At 44.7% G+C, this 24,260-nt stretch overlaps 1 protein-coding gene across 13 annotated transcripts in view; it reads left to right on the top strand.

Annotated features, from left to right (window-relative positions):
- The window catches only part of CACNA1D (calcium voltage-gated channel subunit alpha1 D), a 301,070-nt gene that overhangs the window by 165,342 nt on the left and 111,468 nt on the right, over positions 1–24,260 (top strand). For 9 of the 13 annotated variants that reach the window (XM_036102523.2, XM_036102520.2, XM_036102521.2 and 6 more), the window contains exon 8: positions 706–809. In XM_036102523.2, coding sequence (XP_035958416.1) covers positions 706–809 — 104 coding nt within the window. Of the gene's footprint in view, positions 1–28; positions 133–705; positions 810–24,260 lie in introns of all 13 variants that reach the window. The other 4 variants (XM_036102524.2, XM_036102519.2, XM_036102532.2 and 1 more) reach the window with 1 other exon arrangement.

Below are 24,260 nucleotides of genomic sequence, written 5' to 3'. Positions count from 1 at the left end.
TCCTATGAGACCATCTTATTTCTTGCAGATGAATGATGCTATGGGATTTGAATTGCCCTGGGTGTATTTTGTCAGTCTCGTCATCTTTGGGTCATTTTTCGTACTAAATCTTGTACTTGGTGTATTGAGCGGGTAAGCTACACCTCTTTCATCTTGAAAGCAGAGTCCTGAGGACAGTTGCCAAGACCACACAGGTTTTGCTAGATGGGGGCGGCCGGGTGGGTGCCAAACACGTTCTATGTCCTCCGAGATGCTTTCTCTCCTGCTGAGGCTTCCCAAATCAAGATGCTTCCTGGAACCTCACCAGCCTTTATGAAAGAAAGCTATGGAACGGTTATTGACCAGAAATTAATCAGCGTTGTTGCTTGGGATTTAAATAGATTCCATTGCTTGCCCTTTTGTCTGTCCTAAAATGAGATACATTTATAATTGCTTGATTGGTCTGAATCCAAATATGCAGATTAATTGGTATAAAACAGTAGCTAAATGAGCTGGTCCTGGCCGACTTTTGGTAGGCCAGGTTTGTAGATTTCAGCAGCAGAACTTATCCGTACCCGAAGACAAAAATGAAAGGTCCTAGGTGGGGGTCCCTGTCCTCAGAGCTGTAGTCTTCACTCAAAGCCCTGAGTGGTCTAGCAGCTGCTCCTGGGGGCTCCGCTCTTTAGTAAATGGATAACTGATAACTGATCTCCTTACATTTTACAGGTAAATGATGCGATAGGATGGGAATGGCCATGGGTGTATTTTGTTAGTCTGATCATCCTTGGCTCATTTTTCGTCCTTAACCTGGTTCTTGGTGTCCTTAGTGGGTAAGCAGTCAGATCCGTGTTGCACATTCTGCTGCTGCCCCGTGTGGGGTGGCTCTGCGTGTCCCCCAGCTGCTCCCTGCGGCTTCTCTGCATGCGTGTGGACTCTGACGTCCCTTCTGTGTGTTGCTTTTGGATTGAACTGTGATTCTCTCTGCCTGTATCTTCTCTGTGAGATTCTGTGTTTCTGACGCTTGCCACACATTATTAATCTCATGAAAGCGTGTCCCTGAAGCAGGTGCATTAGTGTGCCCATGTGCAGAAGTGGATTGCAAGTGAGTGGAAGGAGTCCCAGCCTTGGTGTCCCCAAGGAAAGGGCCTTATGTCTTTTGTGGCTTTGTTCCCGTTAGTATATAACCTGGCCTTTTTGAGTTACCCACAGTGTATCATAAAAATTTCCTGGGCGTTTCAGATTTTATTGAGAAGGAGGAATAAACCTAGATTAGCACATAAGTACTGAACAATTTCAAAACCTTACATCCTTCAAGTCGTTTATTTGCTTGGTTTTCTGCTACTGTCACTGTGAGAATTGTCTCTCTAACTCACAATTAGTCTCCACTTGTGGAATCTCTAATGCAGAGTAAGGAGCAGCTTTTGCATACACACTTCCTAGGGCCTTAGGGTCCTGCTCACTCAGTCACCATTTTTGAAATGTCACTTGGCTGCCTCCACCCCTTGGATGGCCCTCCATAGAGAGGATTCTCTGTAGGGAGTGGAGGCTGGCTCGGGAAGGGGTTCCTGGTGTTTCTGGGCTCTGCTCTGCCTGTACTCAGGGATGCCGTCCCAAGCCCCTGGGGCGGCTCTGTGTCCTCACCACCCACAGACACCCAGAAAGAGGAGCACCCTGAGAAGGAAGAAGGGGCTGTCTGGGCTCTCCCAGAAGCTGCCCCAGAGCTTAAACACTGCTGGAGAGCAGAGGCCCCACGTGGGAGTCAGGGGGGGGCCCATCTCCCCAGAGGAACCTAGTCATCCACCGCGCTCACACTTCCTCAGGAAGTACTGGTGGGACCCTTGATTCCACGTGAGCGAATCTTCACCTGCTTTATCTTCCTCTTTCCAAGTTGGTGTCTCAGGGTGGGGGGCGGGGATGATGCCTTCACGGAATGCTGAGTCAGCAAGGAGCCCTGGATCGCATTTGTCCAAACACCACCTTTTCCAGAGCAGAGAGCACAGCTCCTTGTCCACCCTCTAAACTGCCCTGCCTGTTTTCAGGGGATAATGTATTTGGGGTTCTCCTTGATGGAGTGTGGTCAGTTTTATTCCATGGACGCACAGCTGTCTTGCGAAGCCCCTTTCTAGAGACGGCCCTGGAGCCTGCGCCCCCAGTGAGGGCAGTGGGGCCGGGATGAGGGTGTGACAGCATCCCCCACTCCCACCAAAGCTTCCTTCTACAGAGGACTGGCTCCGCAAGCCCCTGTGTGAAAGTCGTAACCCTCGAAGAGTGCTTTCATCCTGATGAATCTCTGCGGCCGTAGGTTAGCGTTGGGCTGGTAAGGGTGGAATTTATCCCTGGAGAAACAGCCTAGTGTCAGTTTTGCCTCAGGAATGTCCCACACGAGGTTAACAGCAATTCTGTCATGCATTCCTTGGCGCCCCATGTCTCCTAAGTTCAACCAAACTGACTGAGGCCATGGAAACTGCTAATTTTAACAGTGCCAGTGACATGCCTTATCTCCAAGCTTCCCAGAGCAGGAGGCATCGCCCCGGCATGATGATGAAGCAGCTCGAGACAGGGGAAGAGGAAACGGTGGGAGGCAGGGCTCCTTATCAGAATGGTGGTGGGCATTAAATGTTGACCCCTGTGGAGGGTGACAACAGTGACACCCTCATGGGACAGCCAGTTTACTGGGATATATTTTAGGGAAAATAACAAGTAATGTTAAAACATCTTGGTATCAGAACAAAACTAGATCCCTTCTGAGGGAGACTGTGATGGCGTGTCCGGCTCCCGGCCAGAGACCCGAGGTGCCGGTGTGCCGAAGACACAGAGGTGCTGGGCTCAGGCTTTCAGTGCCTGGTGGGGAGACTGTCATGAAGCAGCGCAGGATGGCAGAGCTGGAACAGAGGTGTAGCCCAAAGGGCTGAGAAGGCTGCATGTCTGTGAGCTGGATCTTGAAAGGCAATACAGGATCTACAGGGGAAAACCGATGAGGAGCTTGTTCCCACCTCCCTGGACAATTCCCTGCTCCTCTGCCCAGCTTCTCCCCCTTGACTGGCCCCCAAAGCAACAAAACAACAACAAAAAATCAAAAAGAGTCATTCGTATGCATTTTCTTGTTAAATTTTTAAAAATTTGCTTTAGAGTCTTCACAATTTTTTTAGGGAACACTGAAAGGAGGTAGATGTTAAAAGGGGGATAATTTGTGTTGCGTGGCCCCTTGGGGACCATCAGACCAGCACACAATCCTTAAAGCGCTGAATTAAAAGCCTCCCATTTTAAGAAACTTTAGACCTTGCTATCGCCTTCCGATGGAGAGCCGTTAAATGATGCTTGTGTGTCTTTAAGTCTGTTAACCCCTTGGAAATACTTGTTTCTGCTCCTTGGCTTTTTTTCTTTTTGTGTGTGTGTGGCCATGCCATCCTATTGTATTCGTGAACTGGTTTTAATCTGCACACTTGATTTGGTGTTGGTACTTGTTTAAAGCATTCTAAGACTGATGCTTTGGAAAAATCTTTGGTTTTACAACAGATGCTTTTCTCAAGGTGAGTATGAAGTTTATGAAGTGTACACCCTGTGTAACCAAGCATGAACACAGATGAAGACTTTTATCTCTGACGGTAGCGTTCCCTGGGGTGGGGGAGCCGAGAAGGTCTGTAGCTTGTGCGGCAATTTCACATTGTCATTGAGGAGATGGTCCCATTATGACCAGGGATTGGAAAGAATGTCTCATTCACGTCTATAAATGAGACAGATACGTTTCTTCTCATGCTGGGATTTTCGGGGTTTTTTTTTTTTGTGTGTGTGTGTGTGTGTTTTAGAAGCTTGGTGATTTTTTTACTTCTAAATTACTCATTAAACTCCTTGTCCCTTTTGAGGTTTTTGCCAGTAAATAGACCGAATAAGAGAACTCGCTGGTATCTCAGTGCTTGGTTTCTTTAGAACCACTGCCAGATACCCTGGGGGGAAAATGGTGGTCCTGGGCAGTGGGCTCACTTCTTCACCTGCAGGACCCACCTGACACCAGGCGTACCCGTGGTTAGGCCCCCAAGGTGTGACTCAGACCCCCAAGAAGAGACTGGTAGATACAAAGGTCTGGGCTCTGGTCCTGCCAGTGTCACCCACCAACTCTGGGGCTTCATTTTGTAGCCCTGAGCTTCGGTCTCCTGGTCCCTCAAGGAGGGATGGTCCCGTTGTGCAGCCTTCCCCATTGAGTGGCTGGCTTTTTATCTGCTAATGAATGTAGAAGTAAAGGAGTAAAGGATTTTACTCAGTGAATGCTTCTTCATCCTAAATCCATGGACCTCCTACCTGTCCCCTCTCTGGGTGAAGGGACAGACACAAGGGTTCTTTGCAAATTAAAGTGTACCATTTTCTGGATTTCCCAGGAAGTGACTAAAGGAAATGAGCTTTATATACACATGAATACTGTACCCTGTGCCTCCCATGAGGAGGCTGTGGAGGTTCTTTGTCAGCCACAAAGTATCTTGCAACTGAAATCGTTGTGACTCAGGTTCTCTCTGACAGTGATTTTTTGGCACAACGTAGGGGAAAGGCATTTCTGCAGCATTGTGGTTAATCACGCCAGCTTTTTAGAGTTGGATAGCTGAGATTTGATTGTTTGAGCCTCACTTTCCTCGTCTGTGCAATGGAGCTAATAGTACCAACCATGTGAGTTGTGTGAGGATTCAGTGAGCTAGAGCAGAGAGAGCTCGCTCTTTGTCACTGTGGTGGCTTGAGTGAGAGAAGATAAAACGTGATTTGATGCAAGAAAAAATCTAATCAACTCAGTCCTTTTAAACTAATAATAACTGGCCAAGATCGGCCTGCATTAGTGGAAAGTCAAAGTTATAGAATATTTTTAAATGTTTTATTGCATACACACGTGCATATATAATGACATAAGCCAATGATTACTGAAGGATATTATTACATAAACCACCTCCTGGGCCTGCTTTAAAGAATAGATTAAAATCATTTATAACTCGCCTATGAATTCAAAGCTTCAGTTTTGCCAACATCTTAGGGAAAATATTTGAAACACTTTCTTAAGCAGGCTTTGTATGTTAGAAGATAAGTGTTTCTTTGTAAAGCAGATTTTATGACCTAAGACTGAATGTAAACCCAGCCCATGTCTCTAAGTTCAAAGTCCTTCATCTCTAAATTGTGTTCTTTGTGTTCCAATAAGTTCCAGTTTACCAGATCACAGGTCTCTTTTTAAATCATTAGTCCAATTTTATATTACTAGAGGCCTGTTTATCTTAACTTCAGAAGTTTTGAGGGAACATGGATGAGGTGAAGCATTATAGAAAAACAAGGGCCATTTTCAAACCGGTGGATCATTCTGAGTTTCACTGTTGAGGTCTTCCCATACCCCATTCTAGTTGCATCGAATCCCAGGGCCTCACAAGGACTCAGGCATGGCTATTTTACCGTGCAACCGTAGGCATGGAAGGAATGGGGAGGGAGAGTGGTGGTAGTGGTGGCACTCTGGACTATGATTTCATGATTTTATAGAGCGGGATCCTATATGGGGCCTCATCGTTTGCACCTCAGTCCATTTAAATTCCCACCATTATGAGCCACAGTAGGTCAGAGATGGCCTCTGATTTCTTCTCCTTGAATATTGGCTCATGAGGCAAAACATAGCAGGTAGATGGTAGTTGTATCACTTGTGAACGTTTTCTAAGTGGAGACATAACCTCTGGGAAGAGGCATTCTTATAAATTATTCATGACTGGGATTAGATTTTGCTCTCATTCAACACTTTACCAGCATCTGCTGATTGAAAATGAACACCAGAATTTCTTCCTATGCATACTCCTGACATATCTGTGTCTTAGAAGAGTAGTTGAATTGCTTACAACATTGGAAGGGGTGGTGATAGGCGGTGGGATAATCGGGCTGCCCGTGTGATTGGGTGCCGCTATATCACAGAATGAAGTTGTACTGATCCATGACTTAATTCTGTATCCTGACCAGCAGACTAAGAAGCTACATTGAGGTCTAGTCTAAAAACAAAAAAGAGGGTACAGGGTTCTTAGTAGATCTTATCACTCATAAAAAAAAAAAAAAGATATTTTTCTATGTGTAATTAGTGATGATCATGCTACCAGAATTCCAGACAAAGATACCTTTAATGATCACTGGCAGCAAAACAGCTCTCACATTTAGCTGGTTTGTCTTTGGTTTGAGTAGGTGAACATGTGAAAGATTTGTCCACACAGTTGGAGGTCTCTCTTCTTGCCTTTGGAAGTCATGCTGTGAGTGGGGTTGAAGGTCAAGGGAAGGAGCCTTGGGCCCTTTAGTGCCTTCACCTGGTTGGGCTTGGGTAGAACAAGGAATTGAGCCCCGATGCAGCTTTGCATGGAAGAATGCGGTCTTTCCTTTTTTCTAATCAAGAACCGGGCTAAACATTTGTCTATACTTTTAAACCCTGACCTTTCTTGTTGCAGAGTTAAGAGGCTGTCGGGCGTGGCCGGCAGCTGGATCCTGGCGCTGTTGGTACCACGGTGCCTGGAGGACCCAGGCTGCTAGCCACACCTGACATTAACAAGTGAGTGGTAACCGCTCTGCCGCTCGCAGCTACTGTTTCCATAGAAATGGCTGTCGGGATCAGTGGAAGCGAGGTAAGTGAAAGTTTTCGCTGATCCTTGTTTCCATCAAGCTGCTGTCGGTTTCCCTGGCAACAGCAGGAGACCACAGCCTGGCACTAGCGGCAGATTCAGGCGAGCTCCCTCACTTGTCAGCTGTGGCTATCATCTGTTCCTGACCCAGTTCCCTTTTTTATAATGCAGAGCAAAGCCCTCTGAGGACCGCGAGGCACCTCTGGCCACGTGTGCCCTCCTGGGCACCCGTTTTGCTGACGGAGAGCTCGGTGCTAAGCAGCTGCTGCATCGGCAGCCTTCCCTCCATCGCGCTCTGGCGTGTTGATGTGCAGTTAGGATTGGGGGAGAGGTAGTTGTGGGTGTCGGTGTTGTGTAGGGCGGGTTGTTGAGTCTGTTGATCCCAAGTTCTGGGGGAAAGAGAATTCATTACAGTACTTCCATCCACAGGCCCAGCTCTTCATAAAGCTGCTGGTAACTTAATGGTCAAGATTAAAGCCCTAATTTTCCCATGTTCCCTATTCGATTGGTGGCCCTAACAGCTGCTATCACTTCTACAACGAAAGGAATGTTTATGAATTCAATAATTTGACTTCTTGTGAGAAACATACTGCCGATCGCTCCTAAGATGTTACTGTCAACCTTATGTCAGTCTTTTTTTTTTTTTTCCTTCTGTGAGATGTTCTTTTGCAGGCTGGTGAAATTGTTTCCAGAGATCAAATATTGGTCTAGCCGGGCAGCTCAGCATACAAAGACCAGTATGTTCATGGTACAGGGAGCTCTTCTTTATTCAGGTCCGGCAGTTGTTCCTTTCTTGGAGTTTCATTTTAATATTTCAGCAGATGCAGGCACCCCAGGCCCAAGGATCCTCCTCCCGTACGAGACCGCTCTCCCAGGTCCCAGAGGCGGAGGGGAGCAGTGTGTGTTGCTCTGATATTGTAGGGTGAGAGCACGTGGGTAGAGGCACGGAGTGAGGTGTTGAGCAGTGTCTGGTTGTAAACCCTGAAAGATACCATCAAAGCGTCTTCCCTCTGAAACAAAACAAAACTCTTACATTCAGAGCTCTATGTCAGAAGCAAATGAAGACATGGAGCCACTGTGTTATGAGAATTTAGATTGGCTGTCTAGAGGCAATGAAAAATTGTGGATTTCCTGTCTCTAGAGGGCTTTCTGAATGACTGTCTTCCTCCAACAGTCTGGACAAGGGCACTATGCCTGGAGGCAGTATTGAGGTCTGACCCTGTACCTGCTGGTTGGGTTCAATATAACAGACTAATAAGAAGCAGAAAATCTTCCTAGGTACTTTCTTTCTCTTAGACTTCTTAAGAAAAAAAATGACTTAGTCATTTAATGAATGTTTTTTTAAGTGCCTACACGATAGTAGATGTATTTGCCAAGCACCTTACTAGACACTGGGTTTCTAATAATGAGACAAAGCAGAGTTTTTGTCTTTATGAAGCTTTTATCTAATGGGGAAGACAAAGATTATAATTATAAACTTCTGTAAATTCTTTGAAAGAAAGGTATGGAGTGCTGTGAGCGTGTTTAAAAGGCACAGCTGATATCCAGGGGCTGAGGAGAAGCATCCTGGAGGAAGAGAAGAATGAACGAACAGCTATCATATCCGGGAAAGATGGGGGAGGAGGTTGGGGGAGGGTTTTCCAGCTAAAGGAAAACTCACTCAAAGGCCCTGCAAAAGGAAGGAGCAGAGGCTGTTGGAATAACTGAGCAAAATCAGGGGTGGCAGGCACCCAGGGGGCAGGGAAAGGAGGGTGGAGAGAAGAGACTGATCAGCAAAACCCAGATCAAGAAAGGTCATTCTAGATCATGTCACAGATTTTGGTCATTAGCTGAAGTGTAAACCTACGGATGAATTTGAAGCAGGAACTATGTGATTTATATTTGTGTTTTATAAGAATGATTCTGTGTTATGATGTCTTCAGCTTACCTTAAAATGCAACAACAACAAAAATAAGATGACTTTGTGAATGGATAGAAGGGTGGATAGAGAGGTGATAAAGAAAATCAAGAAAATGTTAATTGCAAAATTTAGGTGGTAGGCATATGGGTGTTTACTGCATAATTCTTTCTACTTCTATGAATGTTTGAACATTTTCTTAACAAAATGGAAAAATTTGCATATAAAAATCGTTCTGGCTGCTGCAGTATGAATGGACGGGGTTGATGCAAGACTGGATATGGGGAGACCAATTTAGACTGTTTATAATCCACTTCCAGCCACAATATGGTAACAGTTCCAGAGTGGACTTCTTACCATAAACAGCTATAAAACTGGCCAAAATACATGAAGCAGTTTTTTCCCCCAGACAATGGGAATAGGCAGCACAGGAGATTGGGATCCCTAAGAGAAGGGGAACACATCAGGTAAGCCCCCATAATTGTGCTGGTTTTCTGCCTGAAGACACCTTTAGGACTGAGGCACAGGGAGGCAGAGCCCAGCGGAGGACAACAGTCTATTTGCTGAAGAGGCAAAGAGCAGAGCGTGGGCTGCTGAGAGAGCTGGAATTTTCAGGGCAGGGTACTGGAGAGGGGTGTGCAGATAAGGGGCTCTGGAAATCTAGGGCTTCTCTTAAATCTTCGACTCTAAACTAAGCTTCTATGTGCCAGGTGAGCCTATCAAGGCAAGATGGAGAACAGCCGCTAGAAAGCTGTGAGCTGCTGAAAACCTCACAATGCTGGGAAACAGGCGTTCTGATCAGCTGGAGTGGACTGACCTTGATGAATACATTGGACGTTCAATTGAGAGTTCAGAAAAGCCAGGCCTTAGGGGTGGGGCTACTTTAGCTCTACAGTAAGAGCTACTCCTAGACCTGCCCTAACAGCTTAAAAACAAGCTTCAAGAGGCTCAGGTTAAGTGGCTAATTAATTAAATACCTGCCAAAACAAAAGTCAACACCCATTACGGGAGACACCTGAATCCAGATGTTCTCCCGAATGTTTCTCCACATCATTAAGAATCACAGGACGGGAAAAGAAGCAGGAAAACATGATCCATAGTCAAGGGGGGAAAAAAAAAGTTAATAGAAACAAATTGAGAGATGACAGAAGTGTTGTAATTAGAAGCCAACAACTTTGAAATTGCTACTATAAACCTGTTTAAGGGATTGAAGGAAAGGATGGATCTATTTAAAGGAACAGATGGCAAATCTCAGTGGAGAAACGGAGGCAATATTGTATCTGGAATCAACAGATCGAACACTGGGAGGAAAAGAGAAAAGATCAGTGAAGACTTAGTGATCTCCAGGACAATAATAATCTGATAAATGTGAAATTGGAGTCCCAGAAGTAGAGGAGAGATTGGAGAAGAAAACAATTTTTAAAGAAATAATTTTGGCTCAAATGTTGCAAATTTTTTGAAAACTATAAATTCAAAGTCCAGGATGCTTAACAAATCCCAGGCAGTATAAACACAAGAAGCACACCTAGACCCATCAAATGCAAATTGCTGCGAATAAAAACTAGAATATTTTAAAAGAAACCAGAGAGGTAAAGACAATTATGTACTGGGGGAAAATAAGATTATACAGTGACTTATTCTCAGATATAATGTAAGCCGTAGAACAATGGAATGGAATGGCATCTTTCAAGAGCTGAAAGAAAAAAACAGAATTCTGTATTCAGTAACATATTCCTCAAAAAGCTAAGATGAATTAAAGAAATTTGCAGAGAGGTTTGGTCACCAGCAAATCTGCACTATAGGGAGTGTTAAAGGAAGTTCTTCAGGCTAAAGAAAATAATACCAGATTAAAAATATATACATTAAAAAATAATGAACACCAAAAATGGTAAACATCAGTAGAGAATTTTTCTCATTTCTGAATTTCTTTGAAAGATGATGAAAATGAAAGTAATAATAATATTGTAGAGACTACAGTATGTAAAACAAAACAAAACAAAACCATGTGACAACAATAGCACAAAAGATGGAATTAAATGGAACTTTACTATTGTAATGTTCTTACATTATATGTGAAATAATATGAGTTCATGGTAGACTATAGTAAATTAAGGATGCCTATGTAAATCTCTAGAGCAATGGTTTAAAAAGTAAAGTGTTATCTTAAAAACCCAAAGAAGAGATAAAATGGAGTGCTAAGTAGTAATCATATACTCAGTTATTCAAAATAAGGCAGGAAAGAGCAAAGAACATGTGGGATGAACCAAAAACCAATAGCAAGATGGTAGACATAAATCCAACCATGTCAGTAATTGCATTAAATGCAAATGGACACATTTTAATTAAAAGACATGTCAGCTGCTTATAAAAATACAAGATGCTATAAATTTAAAGACAGATTAAAAACAAAAAAATGGGTAGCTATATTAATACCACACAAAAGGAATTTCAATACAAGGAGGCCTTTCATAAAGGGATCAATTCATCTCAGATACGAGGATTCTAAATGTCTTTAAAATACATGAAGAAATAAGCTTTAATATACATGAAGGGAATGCTGTAAAAATTGAGTGGAGAAGCTGATAAATCCACAAACATAGATGGAAGTTCTTACTATCCCCTTTCAATAATTGATAGAGCAAGGAGATGAAAAACAACACTAAGTATAGATAATATCTAAGCATTATCAGCCAAATTGAGCTAATTGATAATTATAGAACACTATATCCCGTAACTGCAGAATACACATTCTGTTCAAAAGTACATGGAACACTAACCAAGGTAGACCACATATGGGTGGCAAAAGTCTCACTCAATTTCACAAGATTGAAATCTTAGAAGTATGTTTTTTCTAACAGCAATAAATGTGAAATAGAAGTTAATCACAGTAAGTTGTCTAGACAGTTCTCCAAATATTTGGAAATTAGATAACGTATCTCTAACTTACAATTCAAGGAAAAATATTACAATAAATATTATAAAATATTTTAACCTGAAAAATGAAAATGCAACATCTCAGAATTTGTATTATCCATCTAAAGGAGTGCTAAGAGGGAAAGAAGAAAGGTTTAAATTCAATGATCTACATTATCATTTAAGCATCTAGAAAAAGAAGAGGAAAAATCTGTCCAAGGTAAGTGGAAAATAATGAAGAACAGAAGTCAGTGAAATAGGAAACACAAATAATAGATAAAGTTAACAGAGATAAAAGCAAGCTCTTTGAAAAGCTTACTAAAATCAACAAATCCCTAGCAAGACTAATCAAAACAGGAAAAGGCAAATTATAAATTATTAGTATTAGTGATGAAAGAGGGACATCACCACAGACGTTAAAACAATAGCAAGAGAATAGAGTAAAATATTTTATGAGAGTAGGTTCAATAATTTGGGAGAAATGGGAAAATTTCTTGAAAAACACAGCTTACCAGGATTGAACTCAAAAAGAAAGAAAAAACCAAGGAGCTCTATATTTGCCTTTTAAATAGAATTCAAAATCACAAACCTTCTTTCAAAGAGAACCAGAGGCCTCGATGATGTCAAAAGTGAATTTTGTCAAGCTATTTAGAAAGAATGTCACTCCTAGAAAAACCTTTGGCAGATAATTGAGTGAATGTTTTCCAATTCATTTTATGAGGCCAGAATAACCTGAATACCAAACTAAACAGACGTAATAAGAACATCTTTCATTAAGATGACGTAAAAATTCTCAAATATTAGCAAATCTAATCAAGCAGTGTGAAAGGAACAATACTTCAAAAACATGGGGTTTATACTAAAAATACAAGGTTGATTCACCACTGGAAACTCAAACAATGTAATTTACCATATTAACCAAATGAAGGAGAAAAATCATATGATAATCTCATGTAAATACAGATAATGCTACTGACAGTATTCTATAACCATGATAAAAACTCAGCAAACTAGGAATATATGAGAACTTTCTCAACCTGAAAAATGTTGTCTACAAAAAAACAAAAACCAAAACCTCACAAAACTGTACCTCATACCATCCCTAATGGTGAAAGACTGAGTGCTTTTTTCCTAAGATTAGAGACAAGGTAATCATTCCTCTCCCACCCGTTTTATTCAACATTATACTAGAAGCACTAGCTAGTGCCTTGGGGCAAGAAAAAGAAAAAGCAGGATGATTAGAAAGCAAAAACTATTTCTATTCACGAATTGACCAGAGACCTGTTAGAAATGGTAAATGAATATAGCAAGGTCACAGTGTATAGGATCAGTTTACAAAAATTAACTTTATTCCTGTATACAAGCTGCAAGCATGTGTAAAATGAACTTTGAGAAACTATAATAACATCAACAAATTAGAATACTTGGGAATAAAGATAAGGAAAGATATGGAAGGTCTCTACACTGAAGATTATAAAACACTGATTAGTAAAATTAAAGATGGTCTAAATAAATGAAGATGTCCCATGATAATGGATTGGAAGACACAAGATTGTTAACATGTCCATTTTCCTCAAATTTTCTACACATTCAGTGCTGTCCCATCTATAAATCTTAATAGCTTCTTTTTAAAGAAATTGACAAGCTGATTCTAAAATTCACATATAGTTACAGATTGCCACATAACCAAATAATAACCAAAATAATCTTGACGATGAGCAAAGTTGAAGGACTTACACTACCTGGTTTCAAGACTTACTGTAGTGCAAAGTAAATTTAGTGTCATTCTGGCAAAAAGATAGATATATAGAATACTTGAGTGGAATAGAAAATCCAGAAACATATATATAGTCAATTGTTTTTTTACAAGGTACTAAATAATCCAATGGAGAAAAGATCTTTTCAGTAAAATATTATGCATGAATGAATGAAGGAACCTTGACCGTTAGGTCACACTGGACACAAACACTGACTTGAAATGGACCATTAAAAAGCTAAAAATTACATTTTTAAATGATTTTGCCCTTCAGAAACTGGAAATTGAGAGGGAAACCACACATTGGGGGAAATATTTCCTCTGTCTATAGGTAGATAAATAGATATCTGACAGAATTGTAGCTATAATATACAAAGAACTCTTAACAACTAAGAAGATAACCCAATTAAAAATTGGCAAGAGACTTGAACAGATAGTACATAAAAGAATATACAAAAACAGCAATGTACATGTAAAGGTGTTCAAAATACTTAGTCACCTGGGAAGTGCAAGTTAAAACTGCAATGAAATACCATAACAAATATAGTAGAATAGCTAAAATTAAGATGAACAATACCAAGTGATGGCAAGAATATAGAGCAATTTATGCACTCATACATTGCTCATAGAAACATAAAATGGCACAACCACTTTAGCAAAGTTTGTCAGTTTCTCATAAAGTTAAACAAATACCATATTGGCCCAGCAGTCCCATCCTTACAGGTAATGACCCAAAAGAAATGAAAACCTATGTCCACTATGACTTGTCTATGAACATTCAAAGAGCTTTGTTCTAGTAGCTCCAAACTGGAAAAACCCAAATGTTTATCAACAGGAAAATAAATAAATGAATTGTGATGTAATCAGAAATTGGCATACTATCCAGTAGGATAAAGAAATGGAAATACTAATGCATTGTTATTGATGAAGCTCAAAAACATTTTGCTGAGGGAAGAAAGCCAGGTACAAAAGAGAGCATATGGTGTGACTCTATATGAAGTTCTGGAATAAGCAAAATTAATCCATAATATAGAAATTAGATCACTTGATTTTTTTCAGGTAGGAGAGGGGTACTTGGCTGGGAAAGTGGATGAGATAACTGGGCAGTGGTATACGTGTTCTATATCTTGATCGGGGTGTTGTTGATGATGAGTGTGAATGTTAGCTAAACCACAAACTTAACACATACGCATTTTTATTCATAACCTCTATTTTTTATAAAAGTGATTGTAAAATGCCATTAAAGTAAAATTAAGAGAGACTTTGCTTCTGGTGAAGATGCAGTAGCAGATGCCAGATTTACCTTCCTACCTGAAACAACAACAAAATCAAAACCAGACTATATATGTGAAACACTGGACATCAGGCAATGAAGGACAGGGACTGATCCCTGAGAAATGGGAAGTAAACTGAATGAGCGCCATGATTGCCCCGGCTCACTGGCTTGAGAGAGTTCTGGGGCCACCATAACACAAGGAGAGAGGGACCCAGAGGGAGCCCTGTGACCTTCCACAGCTGAGAAGATGAAGCTAGGCATCTGCAGAAACCAAGGTGGCTAGAGTATGTAGGACGGAGTATCGGAGAGGAGAGAACTGCATAGAAAGAGCATTCCAGAGATGAGCAGAAGGTCCCCCTCAAGATGCAGCAGAGTTTACTATTTAAGCACATGTCTGTAGGAAACTACCCAAGGTTGAAGGAAGAACACTGGGATGGATTATGAAGGATGATGTTCAGTGCTCACACAGGACCAGGAACATTGCCTGTTTCCACTGGCCAGACTGGAAAAACTCCTAATTTGTGGGACATTGGGTAAAGTACTCAAAGGATTTGCCCAGTTACTGAGGAATAACTAGACCTAGATGGGGAAGTGCTCCAGACTGATCCAACAAAACAGTAAAACAAGACATGAAGGATCGGTGTGATCCAAATAACTGTATCCCAGAACAAAGTACTAGAATATTTATAGGAATACAGAATATCTAACACCCAACAAGATAGAACTTACAATGTCTGGCATTCAATTAAAGGTTACTAGGCATGCAAAGAGGCAGAAAAACATGACCCGTAATAAGATTTGATCAATCAATTGAAACCAACCCAGAACTCACACAGATGCTAGAATTAGCAAAAAGAACATAAAAAAATCATTATAACTGTATCCCATATGTTCACAATGTTAAATAGAGGCATGCAAGGTACAAAAAAATATAGCATAAAAAATCAAGCTCATAAGAATAAATCTAATGAAAGATATACAAGACCTCTTCTACACGCAACTTTGCTGAAGGAAATTAAAGAAGACCTCAATAAATGGAAGGATAGACGATCACGGATTGAAAAGCTCGATTTATTGAGATGCCGAAAGCCAGACAGTATTAAGAGAAGGTGTTTTACTTTGTAAAGAGAAGAAAGGAAGAGAGGGTGGGGCAGATGTAAGTTTGGTTTGATGGTGGGAAGCTGGGAATATTCTTACCTAATTCTTAGTTTCTCTGAAGCAGAAGGCAAGCTTAACTGCTGAGGGTAAGGGGGTAGCTAGCTGGCAGAGTCGTATGTCTGAAGAGCATGGAGAAAGCTCAAGTGAGTCATTGAGAAGGCTCAGATGAACTGGGAGGAAGTGATAGGTTGTGTTGAGATCTTACTTGAAGCTGGTGATGAGGGACCTGCATTGACGTCAGCCTGTCCCAACCATTCCTTCCCCAGGGATGGAGGAGCGTTTAGGTTACTGGCAAAAACTTTACCCAATAGATCACTGACGTATCATGAAATCTAAGTTCAATTAGGACGAAAGGAGAGGCCTAAGGAACTGGGAGAAAATGGGTCCAATGGATTGGACATTTCAGAGAGGTAAAAAAATGTCTATAGTGGGATTAAGGAAGTTGGCTGTTAGGAGGTTATGGTCAGAAGGCAGGAGACTGGGATTTCTGATGAAGTTAAGGATGGTGAACATTTGGGGTGCGGCAGGGGTCGGGTGGCTGAAGCAGCATGGAGGGGATGGCTATTGGAGGTTAATAGGTCAAGGAATTGCAATGCTGGAGGTTGGCAGGAGTCCCCCAGGATGATGGGAGCCAGGAGTCTTCAGTTGAGGAGGTTGGCCGAAGCTGACCCCGAGGAAGGGGAGACGGCCATGTCTTCCATTGGTACTATCCCCGAAGGAACAGGGTTTTCTGTGTGATGGACTTTTACAGCAAAATGAAGGAGTAGGTTAATGAAGATGTTAAGAGGAACAGAAAAGCAAGCAACTCCACCTTGAGGAGGAATCCGGAAGGACCGCAAGGGAAGCTGCGCAGTAAGCTCGAGGGTGACCCAGATTTCTATCAAGGCAAAGCAGATGGGGGTCCCTTTGAAGAGGTTGAGGGTACAGGAGCAGGAATTCCAGAGGGCACAGGGAAGGGTTGAAGAGTGAGGGAAAGCCGAGTCACTGACAAGGACGTGTGGAGGAATATGGAGACAGAGGTGCGCTAGATGACAGGGACTGGGCATTGGACGTGTGCCTTGCGCTTTGGGCAGGCATTCGCTGGTCATCAGCAAAGGGCGCGCAGGCCTGGTGGTGAGGTCTCCTGATGGGGGAGGGTCCTCGGCTGACGGAGACCCTGGCCCACTTGGTCTGGCTCACCCAGCCCGAGGTGTGTGCCAGAAGCTTCAGTCTCTCCAGAGATGCTCTCCAGAGACCACCCGGGGTGCTGGTTATTCCAGCAGGTGTGGAGAGCCCAGCCGAAGGTCGAGGTCTGAGCCTGGCTGGCGGCGGTGGGTCCCCTGGGCAGGGCGATTACCAGTCGCTGCTGGGACCGGTTCCCGCGTACCATCCTGGTGGGGAGAGCACAGATTTGCAGGGGCCTGGCTGTCGTGCCGGTGCCGTGCTTCCTGCTGATGAGACCTTCCCCAGTGGGCTTCACTTCTCCTGACACTCCTCTTGTACAGCTGTCCCAAGAACCAAGGAGAGAAACAGATGGGAAGGGGCCTGTAAACCGAACAGACCTTCCCAAACGCGAGGTGTGCTCAGTGTCAGCCAGACTGTAGTCTCCCTGAAGGAGGCTGTGTCTGTGCATTTGAAAAGCCTTCTTATTTGCCGTCTGAGTGCTCACTTGCTCGCCGCTCTCGTCAGGGCGACGCAGCTTTCCAGGACCGGAGTGGCCCTTGAGGCACTAACCTAATTTCTCTAAGTCTGATTATCCTAAGAGTTGGGTTTGGATTCAGGGATAAAATATTAATCTGTTCAGAACCAGATCATTCCCTAGAAATTCTGCCTTAAAACAAATCTGGGTCTAAGCTGAGTTCTCCGCTATACCTCCGGAGCCTCCAGGCAGTTGCAGCTTTTTGGCTTCTGAGTCCGGGAGGCTTTTGCTGTGTCTGAGGAGTCTAATTCAGGGGGCCATGGCCGTGTGCCTGCCCACGTGTGCTCTGCCCTGAGCCCCATCTGACCTTGGATCCTGTGCCATTCCTGATGAGCCAGCTGACAGAGACCCAGCCGCCGCGGAACTCCAGGGCCCGGTCTGGGGGCCAGTTGCACGCTCTTCCTGTCCGGCCATCGGTCACCTGCATTTTAGCATCTACTGCACACCCAGCAGCATGTCCTAGGCATAGAGGGGAGGGCTGGCACGTCAGAGAGGGCTCTCCTGAGGAAGCCAGACTCAGGTTGGCCATTGAAGGGAGGGCATCTGTAAGGACATAAAGAATATTCCAGATCGCAGCAAGTGGTGAGGAAAGCAGGGCCCGGTGCACACGTGTGTTGGAGCCAGGGAGGCGGCCAGGGTGCTCTGCGCTGGCTGGTGTGTGTGTGTGGGTGGGGGGGCGCGCAGAAAACGGCTGCCGAGTTCGGGGAGCCCAATGAGGGAGGCAGGATTTTTTTCTTTAATTGATGGGAGCTGTGGAAGTGTTTGAAACCCAGGTGATGATGTGGGGCCAGGCCTGGAAAGCAAAGCTGGTGCCCTGCAGGGTGGCATGGAGTGAGGGGAGAGCTGGGAGGTGGGGAGGGACCTGACGGTGAGGTGGGGGTGAGGTGATGGGCAGGGCGTGGTGGTGGAGATAAATATGAAGGAGTTGACGCAGAAGGCGGTTGGGGGCCTCAGAGATGAGAGATCTGTAGATTTGGCTGTCAACTCTGGGTATGGATTGTGTGAGAGAGTTTTCCCTTTATTCTTTGTAATTGTTAATAGAGTCACTAAGACAGATGCTAGGCCCTGGGCTAGGTGCTTTATATAGTTTACTTCATTTAGTCTTCTCTAATACCTTACTGAAGTGCTTTTGCCTCGGTCTTACAGATGAGGAAAGCAAGGCTCAGAGAGGTTTCACTTTTCTCAAAGTCACACAGCTAGTAAGTAAGGAATTCCTAGTAAGTGAGAAATTAAATTTTGAGCTATTTCTCTCTGGAGCCCAAGCTGCTTCTCTCATGAGTTGGAAGCTCCTTCCGTGTCAGGTGAGGGGGGCACTTCCTGTGGGACCCTGTCTACCCCGGCTGGGTCTGTGCTGATACATTCTGAGCTGCTGTATTCTTCATGTTTCTTTCCCCCGAATTAATTACCCAAAGCAAAGTGGAATAGTGGAATATGGAGGCTTCAGAGAAATTGGTTTCTTTTTCCTCTTAAAAGTGCTCGTGATGGGGCACCTGTGTGGTTCCACCGGTTGAGCGTACAACTCTTGATTTCGGCTCAGGTCATGATCTCAGGTTCATGAGATCGAGCCCCACATTGGGCTCCATGCTCAGCAGGGAGTCTGTTTGAAATTCTCTCTCTCCCTCTCCCTCTCCCTCTGCCCCTCCCCACCAGCTCGTGCGATCTGTCTGTCTATCCATCCATCCATCCATCCATCCATCCTTTAAAAAAATGTGCTTGTGAACAAGTCCCATTCTAGTTCAAGTGGTCCTTTTGGATCCTTTTACTGGGGATGGATCTCTCTGAATCCCTGAGTGGCCCTTATAATATGCTCCTTCCCTTGTTCTCAGCTAAATGTAATGGTCCACAGAGGGCACTTCGCACCCATCCTGCCCTCCAACGAGTAACCCCTCCCAGGAGGGAGAGGCTCCATCTCCTCTGTGTGCCTCTCATCAGCGGGTTTGCCTTTGACATGCATGGCCAGGGGGTGGCACTGGGCTGAAATTCTTAGAGGTTTTGCTTTGAGGACATCCCAACAGATGGGTTTGGTCCCAGCTTCTCCCCTGGCCCGGCGTTGCTTACCCTGCCGTCAGACCCTGCCAGCAGACAGCCGACTAACAGCCGTCACGCCGTCTCAGGCAGTTTTAACCAGGCCCTGAACACAACAGACGGTGTCGGCGCCTAAGTAGGACATGCTCTGGGGTCGCTGGTACCTTCAAACGTGTTTATTTTTTAATGGTTCTGCCACCCTCCAGAGTCAGACTTTGAGTACACATTTTCCTCATTTTTTCTTTAAAAACTGGAATCTGCCAAGTCTAGCGTGAGGTTTCTCAAGTGACTTCTTAAGTAGCAGCATTTGAAGCCTGTCATGGAAGTTAGGCCATCGGCTTGGCTCATTTGACTGAATGATGTAGTTCATTCAGAGAAAGTGGTAAGAGCCGAGAGGGCCCATGTTTTTGAAGAATGCCTCTTAACACACGCTTTCTAAAAACCAGATTGAAACAAGAAATATGTAACTTTTAGCATGCAACCTGCATGGGAAATGTTCTGCCGGAAGCATAGAACGTCTTTGGTAGCCACAGAAACTAACTCTTCAAAGAGCGAGCAGCTTTTCTGGCCCCTGACAAGGAGATGCCGTGACAGGAGAGCGTACCTCATTCTCAGATGCCAGATGCACTTTCTTCCTTTCCACGGAGGACTTTTTAAGACTTTACAGGACGCTGGCTGTCTTCATTTCTGTTTGTTTTTTAATGACAACGATGGGTACAGTTTTAGGTGATAGAGCGTTACATGGGCATTTGTCATCAGATACATCCAAGCAGAGCCTACAATCCATGTCTTTGAAGTGGTCGTTATTAACCTAAGACCTGAGTCTGTAGGGGCGCCTGGGTGGCCCAGTCGGTTAAGTATCTGACTTCTGATTTCTGCTCAGGTCATGATCTCAGGGTTGTGAGATCAAGCCCCACATCGGGCTCCGCACTAGGCATGGCGCCTGCGTAGGATTCTCACTCTCCCTCTGCCCCTCCCTCTCTTTCTCTAATAAAAAAATAGAACGTAGAAAAATTAAAACAAAAAGACGTGAGTCTATAAAACTGTTTATTAAAATTTAGCCTATTCCTGAGACGCCTGGGTGGCTCAGTCAGTTAAGTGTCTGCCTTCGGCTCAGGTCATGATCCTGGGGTCCTGGGATGGAGTCCTGTATCAGTCTCCCTGCTCAGTGGGGAGCCTGTTTCTCCCTCTGCTGCTACCCCTACTTGTGCTCTCTCTCTGACAAATAAATAAAATCTTTAAAATAAATAAATAAAATTTAGCCTATTCTTACTAAGCAATGGCCAACATTTTTGATAAGGAATTGATATACAAAGATAAGGCAGACATGGCCCCTCCTCACAGAGCTTACAGTTTAGTGTGTAAAAGAAAATATTAGAAGAGTGCCTGGGTGGCTCAGTTGGTTAAGCGTCTGCCTTCGGCTCAGGTCGTGATCCCAAGGTTCTGGGATCGAGTCCCACGTCAGGCTCCCTGCTCCGCGGGAAGGTGGCTTCTCCCTCTCCCACTTCCCCTGCTTGTGTTCCCTCTCTCACTATGTCTCTCTCTGTCAAATAAATAAATAAAATCTTTTAAAAAAGAAAAAAGAAAATATTAGAGAACAATTGCAGTGCTGTGAACGGAATGCTACACCAGCGAGACTCTTACCCGGGAGACTCTAAGGACATTAGAGAAATGTGCTTGCAGGCTGACCAGCAGCGTGGGCGAGGATCAGGACGAGCAGCTGAGGCTAACTTAGGGAACAGCACACGCATAGCTGTAAGATCTCTGTGCCTTAGAGAAAATGAGTGAACTTGAGGATGGTTGGAGTATAGAGTTTTTGTGGGGTTTTTTTAAGATTTTATTTATTTATTTGACAGAGAGAGACACAGCAAGAGAGGGAACACAAGCAGGGGGAGTGGGAGAGGGAGAAGCAGGCTTCCCACCGAGCAAGGAGCCCGATGCGGGACTCGATCCCAGAACCCCGGGATCATGACCTGAACAGAAGACAGACGCTTAACGACTGAGCCACCCAGGCGTCCCTGGAGTATAGAGTTTAAGGAGCAGGTGGTTAGAGAGGACCAGGAGAGAGAGAAGACCAGACTGATCCTGCGTTAGTGGGCTCCGTCCCTGTCCCTCCTGCTCTTGTGTGGGGGTCACCGCCACACGTGCCCGGTCCCTGAGGTTTGGTGTGCACACGCCTGCTCAGCTGTTGCTCACAGCAGGTATATCCCTGTCATTAAAAGCTGGCGGGAAAAAAGTTAGGAAATACCTACTTTGAAAATGGCTCGTCTTCTCAAAAGATGGAAACTCTTTTCTATTTAAAGCATTTTTCATAGACTTTTATGTCCATAAAGGCAGTCAAGGACGTGAAAAGGGGAACGTTGGTTTGAGGAAATCGCTTAGGACACCCAAACCTTTATGAACAGAAAAATTAGGACGCACTGACTCCCTTTACAGAAAGATTCACCATGGGGAATATTTCAGTAATAAGTTCCCAAAGAATGGTCATAGTGTGGTTTGCTGGAAATGTGATTGTTAGATACTTTCTCTAGCCTCTTCTGTGTGTAAACAAAAGCCTTCCATTTTCTCTTGTCCCTCTTCCCAGCCCGTGGGGCCCTCGCTTCTTGGGGGCCAGTTCCTCACTTGCCATAGAAGACCGCTGTCCCAGATGAGCTCCCCTCCCCCGCAGCCCTGTGTCACCTGCAAAGGAGCAGGTCACACGATGGGGTGCTACAGTCCCAAGACCCTCCCCTGGCATGCTGGCCACCTCCTCTCTTGCAAAGACAGCCTCCTGGGGCAAATCCTGGCCTTTTGTGGTTGAGGGAAACTGGAAAAAGCTAATGATTTTGATGAACTTTGAAGCCGAGCCAGTGTCACTCATTTAAAATGTTTTTTTTTTTTATTGTGAAACATCACAGGTTGTTGATTTCCTTCCTTCCTTCCTTCCTTCCTTCCTTTTTTTTTATAGAACACCTCATTTCCTTGAACAGAAACTGAACTTGCATGCTTTCCAAAAAATTAGATTTAAACATAAAAATATTTTTCATTCTGTTTCATTTCCTTTATGTCTACATAGGGGAAAGGATTTATGCCTAAGGAAGACTGGCCTCCACTGATCAAAACCAGTGGCTTACTTCTTTGGCTTCCCCAGACTGCCTTTTTATGAATGCTGCGTGTGTGTGTGTGTGTGTGTGTGTGTGTGTGTGTGTGTGTGTGTGTGAATTCCTGAGTCCTCTCTTTCCCTGGAAATCTGAGTCCTAGTGATTCTGTGGGCTTTGCTCACTGAAGGTTTTTATGCTTGTTTGTCTTTGTTTTCTCTGGGTGTGCGCACGCACGTGCACACGTTTCAAAGCATTTGTCTACATTTTATTTGTGTGGGTCTGGTTAAAACAAATAGCATTACAACCCAAGAAGGAACCCTATCTCTAAATCAACATGATTTCCAGTGGCCCATTTATTTTATGGGGCGTTGGAAAAATAACAAATTCCGGAGCAAATTGAGTGGCGGCCGTCCCGTGGGATCTGTACAGCCATTTGAACACAGTGGTTTTGCTTCAGGCTAAGTGCTTTCTCTGCCGTCGTGTCGACCGAGCCAGGGCTCCCGTGGCGCAGGATGTCAGGACCTGCAAATCCTGGCAGTGTCAGGGTCTGGGGAGCTCTCTGCACTGTGGGGCATGTGCACAGGGACTCCTGGGGTTGGGGGGAGGCTGGCTGGTTCCAGGCAGAGTCTCTTCCTGGAGCAGAGCTTCCTGGGGAGTGAGGGACAGCATGTGGGTGGGGGGAGTGTACTGTCACCTTGGCTAAGCCCGGAGTTGGGGCTCTGGACAAAAATCAGAATGCCGGGGGTAAGTGGTGCATTCTATCTTGACCCACCACTCCTGATCCTGACCAGTAAGTGTCCAGTACGTACATCTCCTAAGCCAGGAAGCAGAGGGATTGGGAATGAACGCTTGGTTTGGAGCCTGGTTGTCCTGTTTCCTGAGCATGTGATGCAGGGTCAGTAACACTACCTTGTTGAACTTCGACTTTGGCTTCTGTGAGATGGGAGGACAGTCCTTGTCCTCTTGCCTGTCCCGCATCAAGGTAGTGAGGAGCCTGGGGGACAGTGCATGTAAAGATGCTTGGAGGACCCCAGATAGAAATCCCCATACATAAGAGGTTTGTTTCTGTTATTACTAGAAAGGGGCCGTGACCTGGATGGCTCTCTTGCAGGAAACTGAGGCAGCGCCCCCAGCTGTGCAGGCGCAGATTCTGTTGGCACTGCTGTTGGTTGGCAGGTGGGACCCGGCGGGGGTAGTCACGGGTTAGGACTGCTTAAGGCAGCAGTGGATTCAGGCTCTGCCTGTCTCTGAGCCTTCCACTTACTCTCTTCTGTTTTCCTCTCCCCTCTGCGGGGCTGTGCTAGGGCCCGCATTGAGTGCCATGGGGGTGTGGCTGCACCCTTGTTCTGCAGTCAGAATCCTCCCTGGCCATTGCTTCTGACTCCCTCAGCCCTTAGGCCTCTTGATGCCACCAGACGTCTTGGCTGGCAGGACTGAGAGAGGCACCAGGTTGCTGCCCCCGGAAGGGGGCAGAAAATGGGGAAGGGATCACTTCTCAGCAGTCAGGGGTCCGGCTTTCCTTTTGAGCCATAGAGGAGGCCAGGAGGCTTGAGCCACAGCCATGGCTGGACACAGTATGGGGCAGTGTGTTGTAAGTGCTGCCCTGAGTGAGATTGGGGGGGGGGTGTCGTGTGGGCCTGGGGAAGATACATCCCATGCTCCAGCTTCCCCACTTAGGTGCTAGTCCTCTGCCAAAGGTCCCCATCTCCACGGCCCCCGCTCTGGAAGCTACTGCTTCCCATAGCTACCTGTTTCATCTTTGGTGCACTTGGACTATTAGAAGTTTCTGCCTTATATTGCACTGAAATCAGTCTTATTCTGCTTCCATCTGCTCCCTGGGGCCCGCAGGGGGTCCACTTCCTCTTTTCCATAGCAGCCTTCTGGAGA

This window comes from Halichoerus grypus, chromosome 1, assembly GCF_964656455.1.
Source record: "Halichoerus grypus chromosome 1, mHalGry1.hap1.1, whole genome shotgun sequence".
NCBI lineage: Eukaryota > Metazoa > Chordata > Mammalia > Carnivora > Phocidae > Halichoerus > Halichoerus grypus.
The sequence above is the reverse complement of the archived record's forward strand: the minus strand, read 5'-3'. Positions and strand labels throughout refer to the sequence as shown.